The sequence below is a fragment of the Dromiciops gliroides genome, chromosome 4, assembly GCF_019393635.1.
Source record: "Dromiciops gliroides isolate mDroGli1 chromosome 4, mDroGli1.pri, whole genome shotgun sequence".
Taxonomy (NCBI): domain Eukaryota; kingdom Metazoa; phylum Chordata; class Mammalia; order Microbiotheria; family Microbiotheriidae; genus Dromiciops; species Dromiciops gliroides.
In genome coordinates this window covers 133,739,423-133,758,780 of record NC_057864.1, presented here as the reverse complement: position 1 = coordinate 133,758,780, position 19,358 = coordinate 133,739,423, and the positions used below count along the sequence as shown (strand labels likewise).

At 40.8% G+C, this 19,358-nt stretch overlaps 1 protein-coding gene across 1 annotated transcript in view; it reads right to left on the bottom strand.

Annotated features, from left to right (window-relative positions):
* ADSS2 (adenylosuccinate synthase 2) overlaps positions 1–5,166 on the bottom strand; it is a 51,922-nt gene extending 46,756 nt beyond the window's left edge. The window contains exon 1 of the mRNA XM_044005312.1: positions 4,848–5,166. Within this exon, the coding sequence (XP_043861247.1) occupies positions 4,848–5,030 (183 nt within the window). The 5' untranslated portion in view covers positions 5,031–5,166. The remainder of the gene's footprint in view (positions 1–4,847) is intronic.
* Positions 5,167–19,358: the final 14,192 nt, after the last annotated feature.

Sequence of the window (19,358 nt, the reverse complement as noted above, 5' to 3'; positions counted from 1 at the left end):
ACACCTTCCAGTTTTCAGTACGTAAATTCGCTGAGGGTCAGGCAGCTAACTGGTGCAATGGATAAAGCACCAGCCCTGGATTCAGGAAGACCCGAGTTCAAATCCAGCCTCAGACACTTGGCACTTCCTAGCTGTGACCCTGGGCAAGTCACTTGGCCCTCATTGCCCCGGCCCCCCCCAAAAAAATTCTCTAAGGGCAGAAGAAACAACTGCAACAGTCTCCTAAGTGGTCTAATTTGCAAGCTTCCAAACTCTCCCCTCCTGAATCTATCCTTCATACAGCTAACTTTGGAATTACTAAATATCACACACAGGAGCTCACCAATGACTCTAGAGTAAAATACAAATTCCTCTGCAATGTACTTGAAGTTCTTCATAACATGGCTCCTTATATAACTTTTATTCAGTCAACCAAGTATTTAAGTGCTTACTATGTGGCCAGTACTATGCTAAGAGCTGGTGATACAAAGAAAAAGGAAAGTAAACTTCCTATTCTCAAGAAGCTCACATTGTAATAGAGGAGACAACATTAATTATGGGCATAGAAGATTGTACACGATATTAAAGGAAGGTGATCTCAGGGGAAAGGGACTGACCAGTGCCTGCCAGTTAACAAGAAAAGGCCTCCTTGGGATATTCTGAGTTGTCTTAAGGGAAATAGGAAGGCAGAGATGGGGGGCGGGGAGCACTCCAGTCTTGGGGCATTGTAAAGGTTTGTACACAGCATATGGGAGTGTTGCATGTGAACAATATAGCAAGCAAACTAGTGTTTCTGGATCATAGAATCCATGAAGGGGAACAAAATATGTAAAGACTAAAACGTTAAGGAAACTAGGAAGGACTTTAGGTTACAAAGGACTTTATATTTGACCCTAGAGTTTATGGAGTATGCGAATGACATGACCTGACTCGGACTTTAGAAAAATCACTTTGACAGCTGAATAAAAGATGAACTGAAGTGGGGAGACTGAGACAAGGAGACCGAGACAGGGAGACCAGCCAGCAGGGTATGGAGATAATCTAGACAGGATATGCACTTGCATGGGGTGGTGGCTGTGTGGGTAGAGAGAAGCAAACATAAACAAGAGATGGGGGCAGCTAGGTTGGGCAATGGATAGGGTGCCAGCCCTGGATTCACTAGGACCTAAATTCAAAGCCGACCTCAGACACTTGACACTGACTAGCTGTGTGACTCTGGGCAAGTCACTTAACCCTCATTGCCCCACCCCCACCCCCACCCCCCCAAAAACCAAAAAACCATAAGCAAGAGATGCTGTGAAGGTCAATAAAATTTGACAACATATTGGAGATGTGGAGTGAGGTAGAATGAGGTATGTGCAAGCATGAATGAATAGGAGTTACCCTCAACAGTAACAGGAAAGTTGGGAAAAGGATGAGGAGGGAAACAGTGAGTTCTATTTTGGACATGGTGATTTTTGTGATGTCTATTTATCCAATTTGTTCAGAAGGCAGGTGATGAGGGCTCTACTCTTTCCAGGTAATCAGGAGAAAGATTAAGGTAGGATACAGAGTTTGAGGAATCATCTGCACATAGAGAGGATAGTCAAACCTATATGGGAACAGCATGAAAACATAAGAGAAAAAAAGAGGTTTCAGAACAGATCCTGGAGGGACACTCAAGTGGGAATGATACAGTTACAGCAAAGGAGACCGATAAGAGTGTTGAGACAGGTAGGAGAACAAGGACTATCATGAAAACCTAGAGGGAGTATCCAGGAAGAGAATGATTAATAGGGTCAAAGGCTGCAGAGGACTGAGAAAAGGCCCAATTTCCAGACTTATTGCACATGACTTTCCCCTTCAATCTACATTCCAATTACAATTCCACTGGTTTATTCAATATTCTTCATAGAGGTCCACTCCATCTCCCAACTCCAGGCTGCCTGCTCTGCCTGAAATACTTTCTCCTTACTCTTTTCCATATTGAGTCCTTTCTACAACAGGTGTTCCCGAGTTACAACCCAACTACCCCCAAATTAGTTTTATTTATTTATGGCTACCATGTTTTCTTCCTGGTAAACTCTTTAAAGGCAGGAACTTATTTTTTCCCCCTGTATTTCCAATGTGTAGTACAGGACTTTATAAATAAGTGTTTATCAAATGATTGCTTAATTAAAAAGTTTGTTTCATTTTTAACACAAGGTTTCCTATGTGTCACAGTGGATAGAGCACCGGCCCTGGATTCAGGAGGACCCGAGTTCAAATCCGACCTCAGACACTTGACAGTTACTAGCTGTGTGACCCTGGGCAAGTCACTTAACCCTCATTGCCCCTCCCCCCCCCAAAACAAAACACCCACACACACACACACCCACACACCCTCACAAGGTTTCCTGATTCCAATCTCAGTAATTATTAGCTCCAATCCCAGGATCATTAGCTCTCAAATCAAGATTATGTTTACATCTGAAAACTTGGAAAGTATTCTAAATATTAGGCTGGAATATTTTCCAGTACTTTTGACTTTCACTTATTTAGGGAGATTACCTTGAAAGACCTACTAGGTGGCTGATATCATTTTACAATGGTAGGTACTGGGTACACATGATTCATTTATATTTAGGTCAGGGAAACAGTATAAAGATTTAATTCAATTGATCTTCAAAACCATAAGGAGAAACGCAAAGTTACAGAAGAGTAAACTAAAGCACGTAGTTAGTAGTAGAATTAAGTCAAGATTAGTCTGCTATTCCCCTCTACAATAATTCAACTACCAGTGTTTATCTAACTTTTCTATTTCTAACTTGGTACCTCTAATTAACTGCTTAAGCAGCAGTTATGGTTACACCAGGCAGATCCTTGCTTGCCTTCTCTTTAGGTAGGCTTTATTTCCTGGCCAAGTGGATACTCTCTTAAGCCTGGCAGAGTGTTGACACTATAAAACAATTCAGATAATGTAAACCACTTCAAAAACCTTAAAAGCATTATACAGCTATGAACTATTCATTAACATTTAGCTTTTATTCGATTGTCCCACACCTCCTCAGTAGTCCCTGGCAATGGGTCCTCTCAATTTGGTGACTGGGAGCACCTCCCTAATCCACCTCCAGTTAAAAATGGCCCTCAGGAAATTCTCATCATTTTCCACCTGGCTTCTTTCCTGGACTTCATCAAACTCCAAAAACTCATCATTTTGCAAGATGAAATCAAGTTAGGAAATGATCTGAGGAAGTGTGAATTTCCCATCCTGGCAGCACGACTTCCTTCATCACGGCCCCCCAACAGTAACCTCCTTACCCCGTTTCTGCTCCTTTTTTTATGTGTTGCTTCCCCAGTAGATTAGGAACTTCTTAAGGGCAGGAATGTCTTGTGCCTTTAATGTTTACTGATTTTGACTCCACTTGTTCCTGTTGTTGGTTTCAGTTTGATAGAATGGTGAAAGTTTCACATTAAGACTTAGAGCTAGTAAGAGCCTTAGACTTAGAAGTCACAGTTCATCTCCTTATACTACAGATGAAAAACAGGCCCATTAGAGAACAATTTGTCCACAGACAGAGGTTAGTAATTAATTGGCAAAGCCTGGACTCTAGCCCAAATCTTTTGGTTCCAATAAGCTTATGCACAAGTATACTAACACAAAATCATGCTTTACTTCCTAAAGAATAGCTGTAGTCTTAAAGTTTCTATTAGGGAAAGGACAGGAGGGGGATCAAGGAAGTTAGTAAATGCCTTACAAATATTATCTCTTTATCCCCACAAAGACTTACTCTGTAAGGTAGGTGGTAGTATTGCCCCCATTTTACAGCTAAGGAAACTATGGGAGAAAGAGGTTAAGTCACTGGCCCAAGGTCAAACAGCTAGTAAGTGTCGGATCTAAACTCAGGTCTTCCAGACTCCCAAGTCAGTCATCACTGAGTTCCCAGCTGCCTAATCAGATGGCTAATGCTAAACTCAAGGGAACTGGCGCTGGCAGACTTGTGAGCCAGAAAACATTTATTAAATCCCTACTAAGTGGAAGGTGCATTAGCCTAGGATCTGGCGAAGTGAAGGGGAAATAAAATAAACCCGGGCCCTGCGCTTCAGGAGCTTGCGGCCTTTACACAGGCCTAGCCCTCTCTACGCACCTTCAGAGCAAAATAGAGAAGGAACCCCAAAGACCACGTGTCTCCGATGGAAGTACGGACCTAGTCTCGTTCCCCCCGGGGCATGGGTTGTTTCCAGACTACGTAGATCAACTAGACTTCAATGACTATGTCGATAAACTAGACTCCAATGCAGTTTCCTTTGTAATGCTGCGTTCTTTATTTTGGGTATCAGAAAGCATTACTGGGATAAAGGAGTCCTTGGGTTTCCCCATACTGCCCGGGGTGGGGGATCCAACAAGCCACAAAAAGGGGTGATTAATATCGAACTCCACGTCATTCGGAAAACGAAATGTACAACAGAAAGTGCCTAAAAGCCTCTTTGAGGATTTTATTGTTCCAATTCACAAACCAGCAATACCTTTCCCCGCTTGTGATCCAGAGGATGGAGAAGGCTACTTTACGCTAGTGGAGCTCACACACCACGAGCCGCTTCGCAGACACTGCGGGCTGGGGGCCTCCCGAGGGCCCCTGGGCCTACGCCGGGGCAAGCCCACAACGCGGCCGCATGACCCGGGCAGCGCCCAGTCCTAAATCCACGAGAGGGCCTCCGCCCCGCCCGACCCGGGCCGGCGCCTCCTGGCCGGAACCTGGGCCCCCAGCCTGAGGCTCCCGCGCCCCTTCTCCCGCCATTTCTCTCAGCGGCCGGGCGCGGAAGGCCCCGCGCCAAGCCTCCTAGCGCCGCTCGGGGGGCTTGCAGGGAAAGGGCGGAAAGGGCCCCGGGCCCCTTCTTTCCTGTCTCACCTGGCAGCGGCAAACGATGTCGGCGTCCTGCGCCAGCAGATCCACCACCTTTCCTTTGCCCTCGTCGCCCCACTGCGCGCCCAGCACCACCGTCACTCGGTTCCCCCCTGGACGAGTCAGGGGCCCACCGCACTCTCCATTGGGCACCGAAGCCACGACGGAGCCGGTCTTGGCGAGCGACATGATTGTCACAGAGGGGCACGCAGGGGAGGCGACACTAGCTAAGTGAATGGGGCTCCCCAGCGGACGCCGCCGCACATGCGGAGGGGAAAAAGAAGCCTCAGGATGGTCCCCGCCCCTCGCCCGGGGCGGCCACCACCCCGGCGGCCCCGCCCCGCCCCGCCCCGCTTCCCTCCTCCCCCTCAACGGGGAGCCATGACTGGCCCACGCCGGACGGCCAGCAGCCCGAGGTGGGGGGAAGGCAAGGGGGAGGCGGCAACCGCCGCCTCCACCCGGGACTAGGCGCCCTGCCCCGCCTCGCGCTCCGATGATTGTGAGATCGAAGAGGCGCAGGGGCGGAGCTTGGAACGCGCTCCGTGATCCTCGCTCCTCCCTCTTCTCCTCCTCCTCCTTTTCCTCCTCCTCTTCCCAACGCCGGCGCCCGAGACCGCGCCCGGCTTTGCAGACTGGAGAGGTGCCGGACGGACGACCCTACGAACGGACCACTCCCGGCATGCAATGCACACCGGTCGCACGCTCCAACCAATTGCTGTCGGGCCCCTCCGTGAAGCGGTGGGTTCTGGGAATTGTAGTGTCTTCTGTTTGCAGGTGTCACTGTAGAAAGCCCAGCCTGAGGCGGGTTGGGGTTCTCTGACTATGGCTTCCTCGACGTTTCAATTTTGTTTTCTTGAGCACAGGAATGAGTTGAACAAAGAGAGTTCCGCTTCTTCTGAGATTTCTGCCCCATTGTGTGCATCAAAATTAAAAACAAGTAGCAAAGCGAACTTTCTGAAGGAGTAAAGGAACAAACAAATTGTAGCAGAGGGAGAAGGGTAGGGGAAGGATATAAACTCAAGACAGTAACTGTTAGAATATTAACATTTTAGAAGGTGGAGGAGCACTTAAAAGATTTCTTTCCAAACGTTCTCATTTTACAGATGAGTAAGCAGGCCTAGGGAAGTTAAAATATGTGCCCAAGGTCACAATTAGTAACTGGCATGAAGGGTTTGCAAGGTGCTTTGAATAGCTTAGACCATTTGAATATTACAGGTATTATCCTCCATCTTACTGATGAGGAAAGTAAATTGCCCGTCATCTTACAACTACGACACTCCACTGCTGCCACTACTACTAGCTAGTGACAGCAACGGCACTTTCAAAGTTCAAAATCTCTGGGCTTGTCAGTTATTATGTAATAGGGATTCTTTTATAGCACAGTGCTTAATAAATGCTTGTTGCCTTTTTGAGCGTATGGATTGAACTCGTTTTTTGTGATTCTGAGAATATAGTGTTTTTATCATTAAGAAATTCTGGTATTTTTGGAAATGGTCCACCAATTCACAGTTCCAGACTGTTACCTGTAAATCTAGCCAACCGTGAATTTTTCCCACATTTGGCAATCTTTGTTACCTAGATAGGTGTCAATCTATCAAAAAGCATTTGTCTTCAGGCGATGACTAAATACAGTGATTCAAAGAAAGACAAAAGACTAGGTCCCTACCCTCAAGGAGATTGAATTGAAATGGAGATGGAGGAGACAACCGTCAAATAACTATGTAAAACAAAATACATCCAGTGTAGATGGAAGGTAATCTCAGAGAGAAGGCACTACTAGCAGCTGAGTGAAGTGGAACCTTAGTTTTAATGTTCATTTCCCTGATTATTGCAATTTTGAGCATATTTTCAAGTAATTGTTCATAATTTACTTTTTTTGAAATTGTTTATATCCTTTGACTACTTATAATACTGGGAATGGCTTAACCTTTTAGATTTGTGTCAATTATGTGTAGCTTTGGAATGTCAGAATTTTGTCAAAAATAGGTTGTCAGTTGATATCTTTTATATTAATTCCATTTGCATTTATTTTAGCAGAACCTTTTTTTTATTTTTGTGTAATCTAATCTGTTTTCCTTTTATAGTATTGTGTTTTGCAGCTAGTTACAATTTTATCTCCTTTCCTCAATCACAAGAGAAAGTTTTCCCTTCTCATTTGACTTTTCAGTGGTCTGATTTTTTTTTTTAGTGAGGCAATTGGGGTTAAGTGACTTGCCCAGGGTCACACAGCTAGTAAGTGTTAAGTGTCTGAGGCCGGATTTGAACCCAGGTACTCCTGACTCCAGGGCTGGTGCTCTACCCACTGCGCCACCTAGCTGCCCCCAGTGGTCTGATTTTTAATGTGTAGCTTCATTTGAAATTTGTTGTGTTATATGGTATTTTCCACCAAACTGCTATTTTATTTGTGGCTTTGTATTTTAGAAGCTAGTGCTAGGGTGTTTTATTTATTCCCTGCTATCAATCATCTATCTAATCCCACTGAATAACTTTTCTATTTTTTAATGAGTACATAGTCATTAAAGTTACAAAATTGTTTGTAACATTTGACCCAGTTAAAACACTATTGGATTTTTACTGAAATGAGTTTCTTGACAACTACAAAAAATTTATCTGTTAAAAAAATATTCAGGGGCAGCTAGGTGGCGCAGTGGATAGAGCACTGGTCCTGGAGTCAGGAGTACCTGAGTTCAAATCCAGCCTCAGACACTTAACACTTACTAGCTGTATGACCCTGGGCAAGTCACTTAACCCCAATTGCCTCACTAAAAAAAAAAAAAGTGAAAAATATTCATAGCAGCACTATTTATAATTGGAAAAAAAGATGGAAATACTATGCTCAGTGATCCAAGAATAACTAAACAAACTGAAGTATCAGAACACAATGGAATATCATTGGACCATGTGAATATGAAGAATTCAAAGAAATATGGAAAGACTTGTATGAAGTAATAGAGTAAAAAAAGGCAAAACTAAAAGAAAATATACACAATCGCAACACACATGAAAAACATTGTACAACTGTTAAGGTCTTTTCTAGTGTCATTGAGGGTATAACCAGGAATAAGTCTACACAATTTAACAAGGTGAGGAATGAGGCCTTTATTTGAAACTTGGAGTATATCTCTTTGATAAGTACAAATATCCCACAGGCTTAGTATTTTGGCAGGAAGAAAAGAGTGTGGGATGGGGGAAAAAAAGGTTGTTATTTAACCTGGTTGACTACAGAGATAGTAGTGCCCTCCTCACAATTAGGGAACTTTGAAGGAGGTGCAGATTTAAGAGGGAAAGATAAGGAGGTTTAGATTTTTTAAAATGATGTATCTAAATAAAATTTATCCATGAAAGTTTAAAAACAACAAAAGTGTTGAACTCAGCTCTTCCTAACTGGGATATGTTCTCTGTTCTACTCCACCATATAGCACAATTTAGCATTTAAATATATTGGTATGTTGACCAGTTCTGTTTTTAAAGTTTTACTAATTATTTTTCTACTGAAGTCTGTTCTATTACTGAAGTACATTCTCTACAACTATCCAACCTTCCCTTGTAACCAAAACAAAAACAAGATAAGTAAAATGAACCAACAAAGCCACTATATCTGATAGCATATGTAACATTCCTCTACCAATAGAAGTGGAGTTATCAATGGTTCTTTTTTTGTTTGTGTATTGGGAATCTGTCACATGTGCAGACCCCATCCTGCTAAGATAGCATCCCCACATGAAGCATATTAAGGAGCTGCTTCTAATAGAATCATGATGATGAAAGCATGTGTGGAGATTCTGGTTCAGGTAGCCTGCAATATATTTGGGTGGAGTCTTTTTCAACTGGATGCATAACTAGAACCGCTGAGAACAGACTGATTAGATGCAACCATTTCTTTTTGCTGCATTGGCTTCTGGGGGAGTGAAGTGACTCCTTCACTAACAGTATCTAATGAGGAACAGCCTTAAGCCTCCTTCTCCATTTCCCATAAGGCACCTCAAGAAAGAGGGCCTCTTTGGCTGTTTGTTTTTCTTTTGTGTACAGGTGTATGTGTCAACCAGACTTTTTCCAGAACCTGTCTCTAACCTATATATGACTGGAGCTGCACAGAATAGGCCAGAGACAGGTGAATCAGAAATAAGAGAGAAAGTTTATTTTCTAAGTGAGAAAAAAGGCCTGCAAACAAAGTGGAGCTATAGACACATGTGCAGGGGCCCCACCCCTAGTGGGGGGGACCTGAGGTAGTGTGGGGAGATCTCAATACTTACACTAATGGCTGCCCGGTAAGCTGTAGCCCTGACAATGAGGCATGTGACAAGTTTTATTCATTGCAGGACATTCCAACTTTGTCCAGTGTTTGTCTTTGACCAGAGAACACCTGATGAATTGTGTGATTAGCCCAGAGGGTGAGATCATCCAGAGAGTGATCACAAAGGATTGTTGTCCTGCCAAACTCAGGGCACAGCTTGCTTGCTGGACCTTAGCTCTGGAAACAGGGAGTCTAAATTTTACTTTATCACACAGAATAAAGTCTCCCACCTTGACAGTTTCAAAGTACCAGAGTACAAGCCACCCAAATATGGGAGTCCAGGAATCCAGACAGGATGTTGCATCCAACCCAGCACTGAGGCTTCTCAAATAGCACAGAACAATCCTCTGGAGTGACCTTCAGGGATTCTAGCCCAGCAGAAACTAGCAGCAATGCTTCCTTTGTATATAACCTACCACCTTCTTTGTGCCTAATTTTAAGTATCAAAGAGCTATTAATAGAAATGAAAAAACTGTTGACAGAATTCAATACAAATTTATACTTTTCTTATTTCACCTGGGCCTTCAGTTTACTCCAAACCTTTCTTAACAAAGGACTTAGATGTGTATTTTAGTTTCACCATTCTCCCCCCAACCTTGTGTTTTCTACTATCCTCTCCATACTTGTGCCCCCAAATTAAGACTGAACTTTCTTGCTGAAGCTACCCCTTCCTCCTGTACTCTTTATTCCATCCCCTGTGCCTTTTCTTTGACTCTTATCAACCAACCTTATTCTCATGCTTCTTTAATCTTGTCTTTCCTAGCCCCCCCACCCCTTCAATTTACAAATATGCCTAGGCCTTTCCTATTGAAAAAAAGGACCCTTACCTTGACCCAGCTGCCCCCTCAAGTTTTCTCTTTTAAATTCTTTGTTACAAAGGATGAACCCCTGGAGAAAGGGGATAATGGCCAGGGCTTAATATATTCAGAAAGTGATATTTTCATGAAAGTGATAACCCCAGGAGGAGATGAGAAAACTCAAACATTAAATCAAAAAAATATTAAAATTTTGGAAAAGATGATGTTATCTCCTAGTAAGGCTGAGAGGTGGAAAGGATGCCAGTTGTACCCCATATGACCCTGGATAAGTCACAAACTCCATGGGAGTTTCCTTATCTATAAAACCAGGTTGTTAGACTGAATAGTCTCATGTTACTTCCAAATCTAAATTCTATGTTGTTAATCCTCAAATAGAGGTGATCTCAACATAAACAAAAAGATATCAAAATTTTGTTTAAAGGTTTAGTAACAAAAGGGAGGAAAGAGAATGTCCACTGATTCTTTCAAAAAACCCTAAATTATTGAAAGACCAACTCTTTTTAGGTATTCCTATAGGGCACAAATTGCTGGGGGTACACATATTAGAGGAAATGTTCCATAAGTAATAAATTAAACATTTATAAAAAGTGACTACTATGTACAAGGTACTAAAGACACAAAGATGAAAAATTACATTCTCTGTCCTCACAGAGCTTGCTGTCTATTAGTGAAGATATGCCGCCTAAATATGGGAGTTTCCCAAGATTCTGTCCTAGGCACTATTCTTTTCTCCTTTTCTCCTTGTCTTTCTTAGCAACCTTATCAGCTCTATGCATATTACTTAGAAATCTCTATATCTAATTACTGTCTCCAGAGCCTTGAGCTTTAGTCCAACATTACCAAATTAAATGTCCCAGAGATATCTCAAATATAATATATCCAAAACTTAACTCATTATCTTTTCCCCAAAACCCTCCCCTCTCCCAAACTTTGCTATTTTTTCTAGTAATTTCAGGTTCATAATCTCAATATTAACCATTGGCATACCTAGCTAGGTATTGCAGTAGATAAGTTGCTGGATCTAGAGTCAGGAAAACCTGAGTTCAAATTCAGCCTCAGATACATCCTATCTGTATAACTTCTGAGTAAGTTACATAACTTCTATTTGCCTCAGTTTCCTCAACTGTAAAGTGGGCATAATAATAGCCCTGGCCTTAAAGGGTTGTTGTGAGAATAAATGAGCTAATGTTTGTAAAATGCTTTGTAAATCTTCCAGCACTAAATATATGCTAGCTATTATCCTGGACTCTTCATTCTCTGTTATCTCACATATCCAGTTGCCAAATCTTACCATTTCTCCTCCAAAAATATCTCTTGCATTTGACCTCTCTTGTTCACTTACATAGCTACCACCTTACTTCAGGCCCTTATCATCATTTACCATCATTACTGCAACAACTTCCTAATTAATTTCTCTACCTCAAGTTTCTCTTCATCCCAATCCATCTTACATACTGCTACCAAGTAATTTTGCTTAATTAAACACAGATCTGACTATGTGACTCCACTACTCAATCAACTCAAATAGTGGCTTCCTATCGCCTCTATGATCAACTATAAATGCCTGTTTGGCTTGAAAAACTCTACAATCAAGCCCCAACTTACCTTTCCAGCTTCAATGGACATTCCTACACTTCCCATACTCTTCAACCCATCTAAACTGACCTTCTCTCTGTGTTCACATATAACACTTCAAGTCCTGTCTTCATGCCTTTCACTGACTGGCTTCCATCCCAGAAATGCACATTCTCCTCACCTCCACATCAGAGTCCCTCTCTTTAAGATACAGCTCAAGTTTCTCTGTCTTTTCTGGTCCCAACTGCTAGTGCTCTCCCTTCCAAACTACCTTGCATTTAACTACTTTGTATTTATTTACTTAATAATGTATACACTTATATGTGGACTTCTCCCTGCATTAGGCTGTAATAGGTTCCTTGGGAGTAAAGATTATTTGTATTTGAATCTCCTGGGCCTAGCATAGTGCCTAGCATGTGGAAAGGGCTTAATAAATTATTGTTTTGGTTGGTTGCTGTTATCGTTTTATTGATATGTTTCACTTTTACATTACAGACATTTACAGGTTACTCTCACTTCATGAACGATCTCTTGTTACTAAGTAAAACTAATATGTGAATTCATTTGAAAGTAATTCAGGGGAGCAGCTAGGTGGTGCAGTGGATAAAGCACCAGCCTTGGATTCAGGAGGACCTGAGTTCAAATCCAGCCTCAGACACTTGACACTTACTAGCTGTGTGACCCTGAGCAAGTCACTTAACCCTCATTGCCCTGCAAAAAAGAAAGAAAGAAAGAAAGAAAGAAAGAAAGTAATGTAACAGTTCACATCTGTAGCCCTCCACCTCTCTATTTAAGAAAGCAAAATCTAATAAGATTTTCCTGGGTGTCCCCACATTGCCTAATATGCTGGTTCCTTATATTCCCTATAATGTTGATGAGTAGCTTCCTTTGAATGACTACATAGCTGAAAAGTCTGTCATTAAAACTAGCCAGACTGGGATAGTTTCTTTGTGGCTTATGCTTTCTTCCACATTTCTGCTTACTGTATCCAGAGGGTGAAGATCTCAGTTCACCTACAGCACAGATGCCATAAACTGAGAGGAGGACTTCTGCTCACCCTCCCTTTTATTCTGGCTTCAAGAAATTAGATTTGAGTTATTTGACTTGTTCTGTTTCATTTGTCTTTCCCATTGTCAAGTGCTAGCCTTGGTGCTGAACCTGGGAGTTTGAACCATGGTAACCTTGGGGTCAGGATTATAGACTGAAAGGTGTAGCCAGCCAGCTGTACAAGGAAGGCTAGGGAGTCCAGGGTACCTAAGACTAGAAGTAGAGTCAGGGTTTGAACTTGGAAATGGGACTGTGCTCTATAAGAACTGAGCTTAGCTATAAACCTAATTCCCTTCCTCCCCTCAGAGACATAGGTGGTATATACTGGGATAGGGGGAGGGGAATAATTTCCCCAAGTTGAGGAAGTATGTTTGTATATTTGTTAATGTACTTTTGAGGTAAATATTCCTTTGTATGACTGTTAGTGGCTAAATGGAACTAAGACACGGGCCACCCCCTATACTTGGGGAAACACCATCAGTATGGGCTGGAGCCAATGATAGAAAGTGTAAACACCCCCAGCCCACTTAAAGATATCAGAGAACCCTGAAAGAGGGATGAAATATGACATTTTCCCTTCAGGTGGTAGAGGCCAGAGTAATTGAGTATTACAAAAGTTCACAAAAATATTTTTTCCTCCTTCCCAGCCCCATCCCATTGAAAAGAAAAGGAAATGGGGTGGAGGGGTAACAAATATACATAGTCAAGTTTTTTTAATTCCTTCAGTGGCTATACAATATATAGAGATATATAAGTAAATAGGTAGATAGATGGCTATGTATGTATATGTATGTACCTATATAAGTATATATGATACATATGTACTATATACTATATGTATATGTGTATATATATACACACATATATATATATAACTTCCATGCGTGTTTTTTAATTTTATTGTAGCTACTGTATTTTATAAATTAATTGCCAATTTTATAAATTAAAAGCCTCACATGGTCAAAGCTTTTATCTTCTTTTGATAGAGGTGGGTCATTATACATTGATCAAAGCTAATTGCTTAACATCATTCAATTTCATTGGTTGATATGACCCAAGTGTGTTCCAAATTAAAATGAACTCTACCAGATGACCTAATGGGAGATAACTTCACTTAAAAGGCAAAGGCAAAGTTCAGTAGCTAGGTGTGGTTTAATCAGCTCACTGAGCTAGACAAAAGAATCAATCTACATTCTTTTTGTCCCTTGGATTTGTCCCAAACAAGATTTGCTGGAACTGAACTTTCTGGGGTGAGGGGGAGAAAGGATTGAAACTGATCTTTGGGTCTCCCCTAGAAATCCATTATTAATAATTATTTTATCACATGTGACTGTGTGTATTTAATTCTGCGCCATTAATCCATCACCTCCTATAATGGATAGTATGTTTCATTATTGGTCCTCTGAAATCATGAATGATCATTGTATTGATCATATTCTTACAGCTTTCAAAATTATCTGTTTTAGTGTTGTTGTTCCTGTATATATTGTTCAATTGTTCTGCTCCTTTCATTATAAGTTTATGAAAGTTTATGGATATTTCACTTTTAGAATATTGATATAAATTGTTATGGTTCTGCTTACTTCATTCTGCATCACACATATAAGTCACTATGTCTCATAAATCATTGATTTTCTTATTTCTTATAGTACAAAAATACTTTATCACATTCCTTTATGACAACTTATTCAGCTATTCATCAATTGATTGTAATTTCTGGTGGGGGGGCACCACAAAAAGAACTGTTATAAATATTTTGTACATAAAGGACCTTTTCCTCTTGTTTGATTTTGGGGGGGGGGGGTGGTATAGGCCTCGAAGTGGTATAACTTTGTCAAAGGGCACATATTGTTTATATTTGAGTGTAATTCCAAACTGTTCTCCAGAATGGTTCTATCCATTCATATGTCTACCAACACTGCATAAATGTGCCTGTTTCCCTGCCACCCTTCCAACATTTATCATTTGCCTGTTTTGTCAACTTTGAAATGTTGATAGGTGTGAGATAAAATCTCAGAATTGCTTTACTTTGAAAAACGAAGTGAGAAAATTTCTTGCATGGGAAACTGAGTCAAGAGGGTCCTACCTTAGTCATCCCAAATCCCACCCCAGCCCCTCTGACCCTCAGGAAAGATATCCACCATTAGTGATTCATATTGAGCTGCTGGAATTTTTCTTGAACTGGTGAAACAAGCTGAAGGACACAAACATACCTGAAAATAAAGCTCAAAAAGAAAATTCAGTCCCAAAAGATTTTATCTTAACAAGTTTCATTAATGATAGCTTATGGCTGGATATAGTTATTATTACTCTCATGTTGGTGCAATAAATTAATTAACAATAAAAGTTTAGCAGCACACATACATACATACACACAATTTGACTCAATATCCTTTTCTTCTTTTTCATCTTCTTCCCCAGTTTAAACTCATCCCGGTGTAAACACCAATTAAGAAAATAATTATAGCCACTTTTGAAGCAAAGATGGTATAGTAAGGCAGGAATTCACCTGAGTTTTCCCATGTTTCCCTCCAAACAACCTTGGAATAACTCCTCAAAACAAATTTGGACTGGTGAAGCAGTTTTCCAGCACAAGACAGCTAGAAGAATCAGCAAGAAAGGTCTGTCTCACTGGGGAGACAGCTTGGTGATGAGCTGAAGGAGAATTCAGTGTTGTCCAAGCAAGCCACCTGCAGGTTGCACTCCAGGAGACTGGCAGGAAGGATTTTAAACATTTCTTTTACACGTAATTGGGGGGGGGGGGGTAATATTTAAAAGCAAAAAAAGAAAAGAAAAGAATTACAATATGGAATTCCACATCATTTGATTATTTACTCAAAAAAACAAACAGAAAAACATTGGCTAATTACTGCAAATCTCCTACTCTCCAGACTAACAAATATTCATTTTTTACCATGTTGTATATTAAGCACGTAAGTAAAATTAAATCTCTAAGATTGGAGTCTGTTAAGACTAAGTTCAAGATGTAATTTCAATATATACTATTCCAGATATGACGTCATAATTTTCATCATCACATATCAACACAAATCACTGCTATACTATAAATAAACTTGTGAATCTTTCCCCATTTGTCAAGAAGTGTTTATAATTCAAGAGGGGATCTTATTTTCTTACTAAACCAATTCACAAGCTCTTTCACAGGGCTGATATGATTTTATTACCTTGATCAAGTTCAATGAGAACACTTAGCCCCAATTGCCTCACCAAAATATATATATATATATATATATATATCACACAGCTAACAAATTTCCTGAGGCCAGAATGTAACTCAGATTTGCCCAGTGCATGCATTTTCTCAACATTTTATCTTAATGCCAAATAGCAGAGTAAATTGTGGTTTATCATAATTGTCCTAATAAAAGAATACATCCCACTTAAAATGAGACCAGAATAAATTCAATCACACATGGATCTGTTGTCATAAATGGTATCATATATAATTTCAATTAAAAAAAAGGTCCATTTATAAAGCACCAACCCTGGATTCAGGAGGACCTGAGTTCAAATCCGGATTCAGACACTTGACACTTACTAGCTGTGTGACCCTGAGCAAGTCACTTAACCCTCACTGCCCCACAAAAAAGAAAGAAAGAAAGAGTCTAGTCCAGGTCCACTGTGTATTTTTCTAGGTAAAAGCAAATAAATATTGAAAGTCCTTATGTACTGGTATGGAGAAAAAGGCAGAGCAGAGGTCTACCATTGTGAAGCTTGTAGCCTGGCAGGGAATGGAAGACACTATCGTAGAAGGGGAAGCCACTATCGCATGTCTAGGGATAATATAATTATTAATCGCCCTAAGATCTTGCACAAAACGATAAACAGGTTTACCATCTGGCCCAGGCTTGGGTTTTTTAACTGGCAAAATGGGAGTATTGCATGGAGAGTGATGACATGGAATAATAATACCCTGGCTTTTCAAAGCCTCAATTATAGGGGTGATCCCTTCTATTGCTTCCCTAGACAATGGATACTGTGGAATGGAGGGGGGTGGTCCCCCCTTAACTTTAAAGGTAACAGGCATGGCAGAATTAAGGAGCCCCACCTCAGTAGGGGATGAGGCCCATAAAGACTCAGGAATATCCGAGGGAATTTTGGATCCCTCCCCTACTGTTCCTTGAGCTTCTGTAAGTAAAATTGGTAATAAATGAACAGTATCCTCTGGCAATTGTAGGGAGACAGTCCCATCTGGAGCACAAGATATGGTTGCTCTAAGCTTGCAAAGGAGATCATGACCTAATAAATTTACAGGGGCATCAGGCATGAGTAAGAATGAATATTCCATTGTTAAGGGCCCCATAGATACCATGCGAGGGTTCAATTTTGCCACTCTCTGGGCTTTTCCTGAGACTCCTACTACATTCGAAAATCCTACAGGTCTACACCCAGGGTCTGGTTTGCTTACTAATACTGATTTAGAAGCTCCTGTGTCTAGCAGACAATCATAATAAGTCTCCCCCACTTTTAGGGTGACATGCGATTCTTTACTCTGGGGAGGTGAATGGACTGGTATAAGGGCATTCAAAAAATCTGGATCTGGGAATATATGGCTTTCATTACCTATGTTCCATTCCTCCCCATGACCCCGTCATTCCTGTGCCCTCCTCTGAGGGAGACCTTGGTTACCATTATTCTGGTACTGCCTTTCTGTATTCCTCTGATAGGGTCTATAGTTATTCTGATACTCTCCCTCTGTATTCCTCCAAAAAGATCTATTTCTATTTTGATTTCACTTGTAATTAAATTTTCTTCTCAAAGTCCTACATTCCCTCAATGTATGCCTCTCCTTTTCACAGTAATAACACACCTTAGTGCCCTTGTTCCAGTCAGATGGCTGACTAGGAATTGCCAGCACCAGAATGCTCTGTTTAGGGCCATTTGGACTTTCCTCACGTGAGTCAAAGACATAATTCGCAAGGTCCTTAATTCTATCAGCTGTGAAGGTCCTCCAATCTGGACATTGCGTCAGAAAATATTTGCGTATTTCTGGCAGTGAATTACAAATAAACATGTTGAGGACAATATAAGAATCTTTTAAATCAATTGAATCCAATCTGGTATATTGCCTGGCGGCCTCACAAAGCCTATCGTAAAATCTGCTTGGTCTTTCATTAGCCTCCTGAAATGTGCTTATAAATTTCATCCAGTTTTCAGGTTTTCTAGAGCATAATTCCATTCCCTTCAGAAGTGTTTCCCTAGCGTCTTTTAATTCTTGGAATTCCCTGTCGTTATTATATTTCCACTCCGGATCCCTTAGAGGCCACACCATAACGGCCTGACCCTTCGCAACAAGGTCATTTCCTGCTGAGATAATATCTGTAATCTCAGTTGGGGACAGTAAAGTTTCCATAAGGCAAGTAACATCAGCCCAAGTGGGTTGATATGTATTAAATATAGTCCTTAACTGTGAAATTACAACGTTTGGATGTTTCTCAAAACTAGGGACGATTGATTTCCATGCGCTCAAGTCACCTGGTTTAAAGGGGTTATATTTTCTTACCTGAATTGGCACTCCTTTTTTACAATGTTCTATAGCTTCTTGCAGGGGGAGCAGTTTCAGCTGATCTGATTCTAAAGACTGGCCAATATCTGTTTCTGAAGCTGGGTTACCTCCAGCAGAGGGAGCTATCTTAGCGTCTCTCTTGCCACATGGTCTACCTTTAATCTCTTTCCACATTACAACAATGATAGTAACGATAATGAGAGTTATAGTCATGTGAACTATCGTGAGTATGGTATTAGAATTTATTTCAACTGCAGTGTTAAGGGCTAAAATTCTAGCTAGTCTGTCTAAAATATCCAATGAGTGGTCGCCAATAAATTATAAGCTTTAGCAAGAGTTAGACTTTTAAGCATTTATTAAGGAGAATAAGAATTTGGTAAAGAGAGAGAAAGGCCTAGATTCCTATCTATTAAAGGGAGAGCACATTTCTAGCTCCGCTCTCCACCAGAGTCCCCAGGAAAGAGCGCAAGACCGAGCGCCAGTCTCTTCCTTCCTCCTCCCACTAGCCCGCGTCACTTCCTGACGCCAAAGAAAAGACTCCTGGTCTTGCCCTCAAAAGACCTTCGCTTCATGGGTGGAACTCTTCTACAGAAAGTCTCCAGCAGGTGGCATCATTCCAATCGTTACAGTTCCCCACTTTGTTTCCTCAAGAAACGGTACGTTTCCTTGATGAAACAGTCAAAAATAACAGAATATAATAACCTATGCTAACTAACAATATGTTAATAACAATATAGAAAAGGGAGAGAGGAAAGTTTTGTCCAGAGGGGCGATTTTTTTTGTCCTCATGAACCAACGCTTTGACATTGGTCTTGCAAAGGGAGGACCTCTGCAGAGAATACATGTTACAGATGGTGTATATTATAACAGAAAGAGAAAAGAGAAAAAAAAACAACAAAAACAAAACAAAACTGTTCATTTAAAGTCTCTGAAAGTCTTTTCTCAGATGTCCTCTAGGTGTAGTCGTGGAATGGAAGTCTTTTCAGGGTTTGATGTGTGGATGCTGGTAATCAGCCAGGAAAATTTCCTACAAAATTGAGCTTAACACAACTTTAAAATAGCTTTGTCAATAATCAAATCAAATAATGAAAGTTCTCAAAAACATGTCTAAGGGAATTCAGAATCTTGGTTGTTACACATGAAACATATAATAAAACAAAAATTGAAACATTCTTTAAAATTATAATATTACTATATTCCCCCTTTATGGAGAGTAATTGAGAAGACAATTGCTGCAATATTAATTTTTTAAAAAT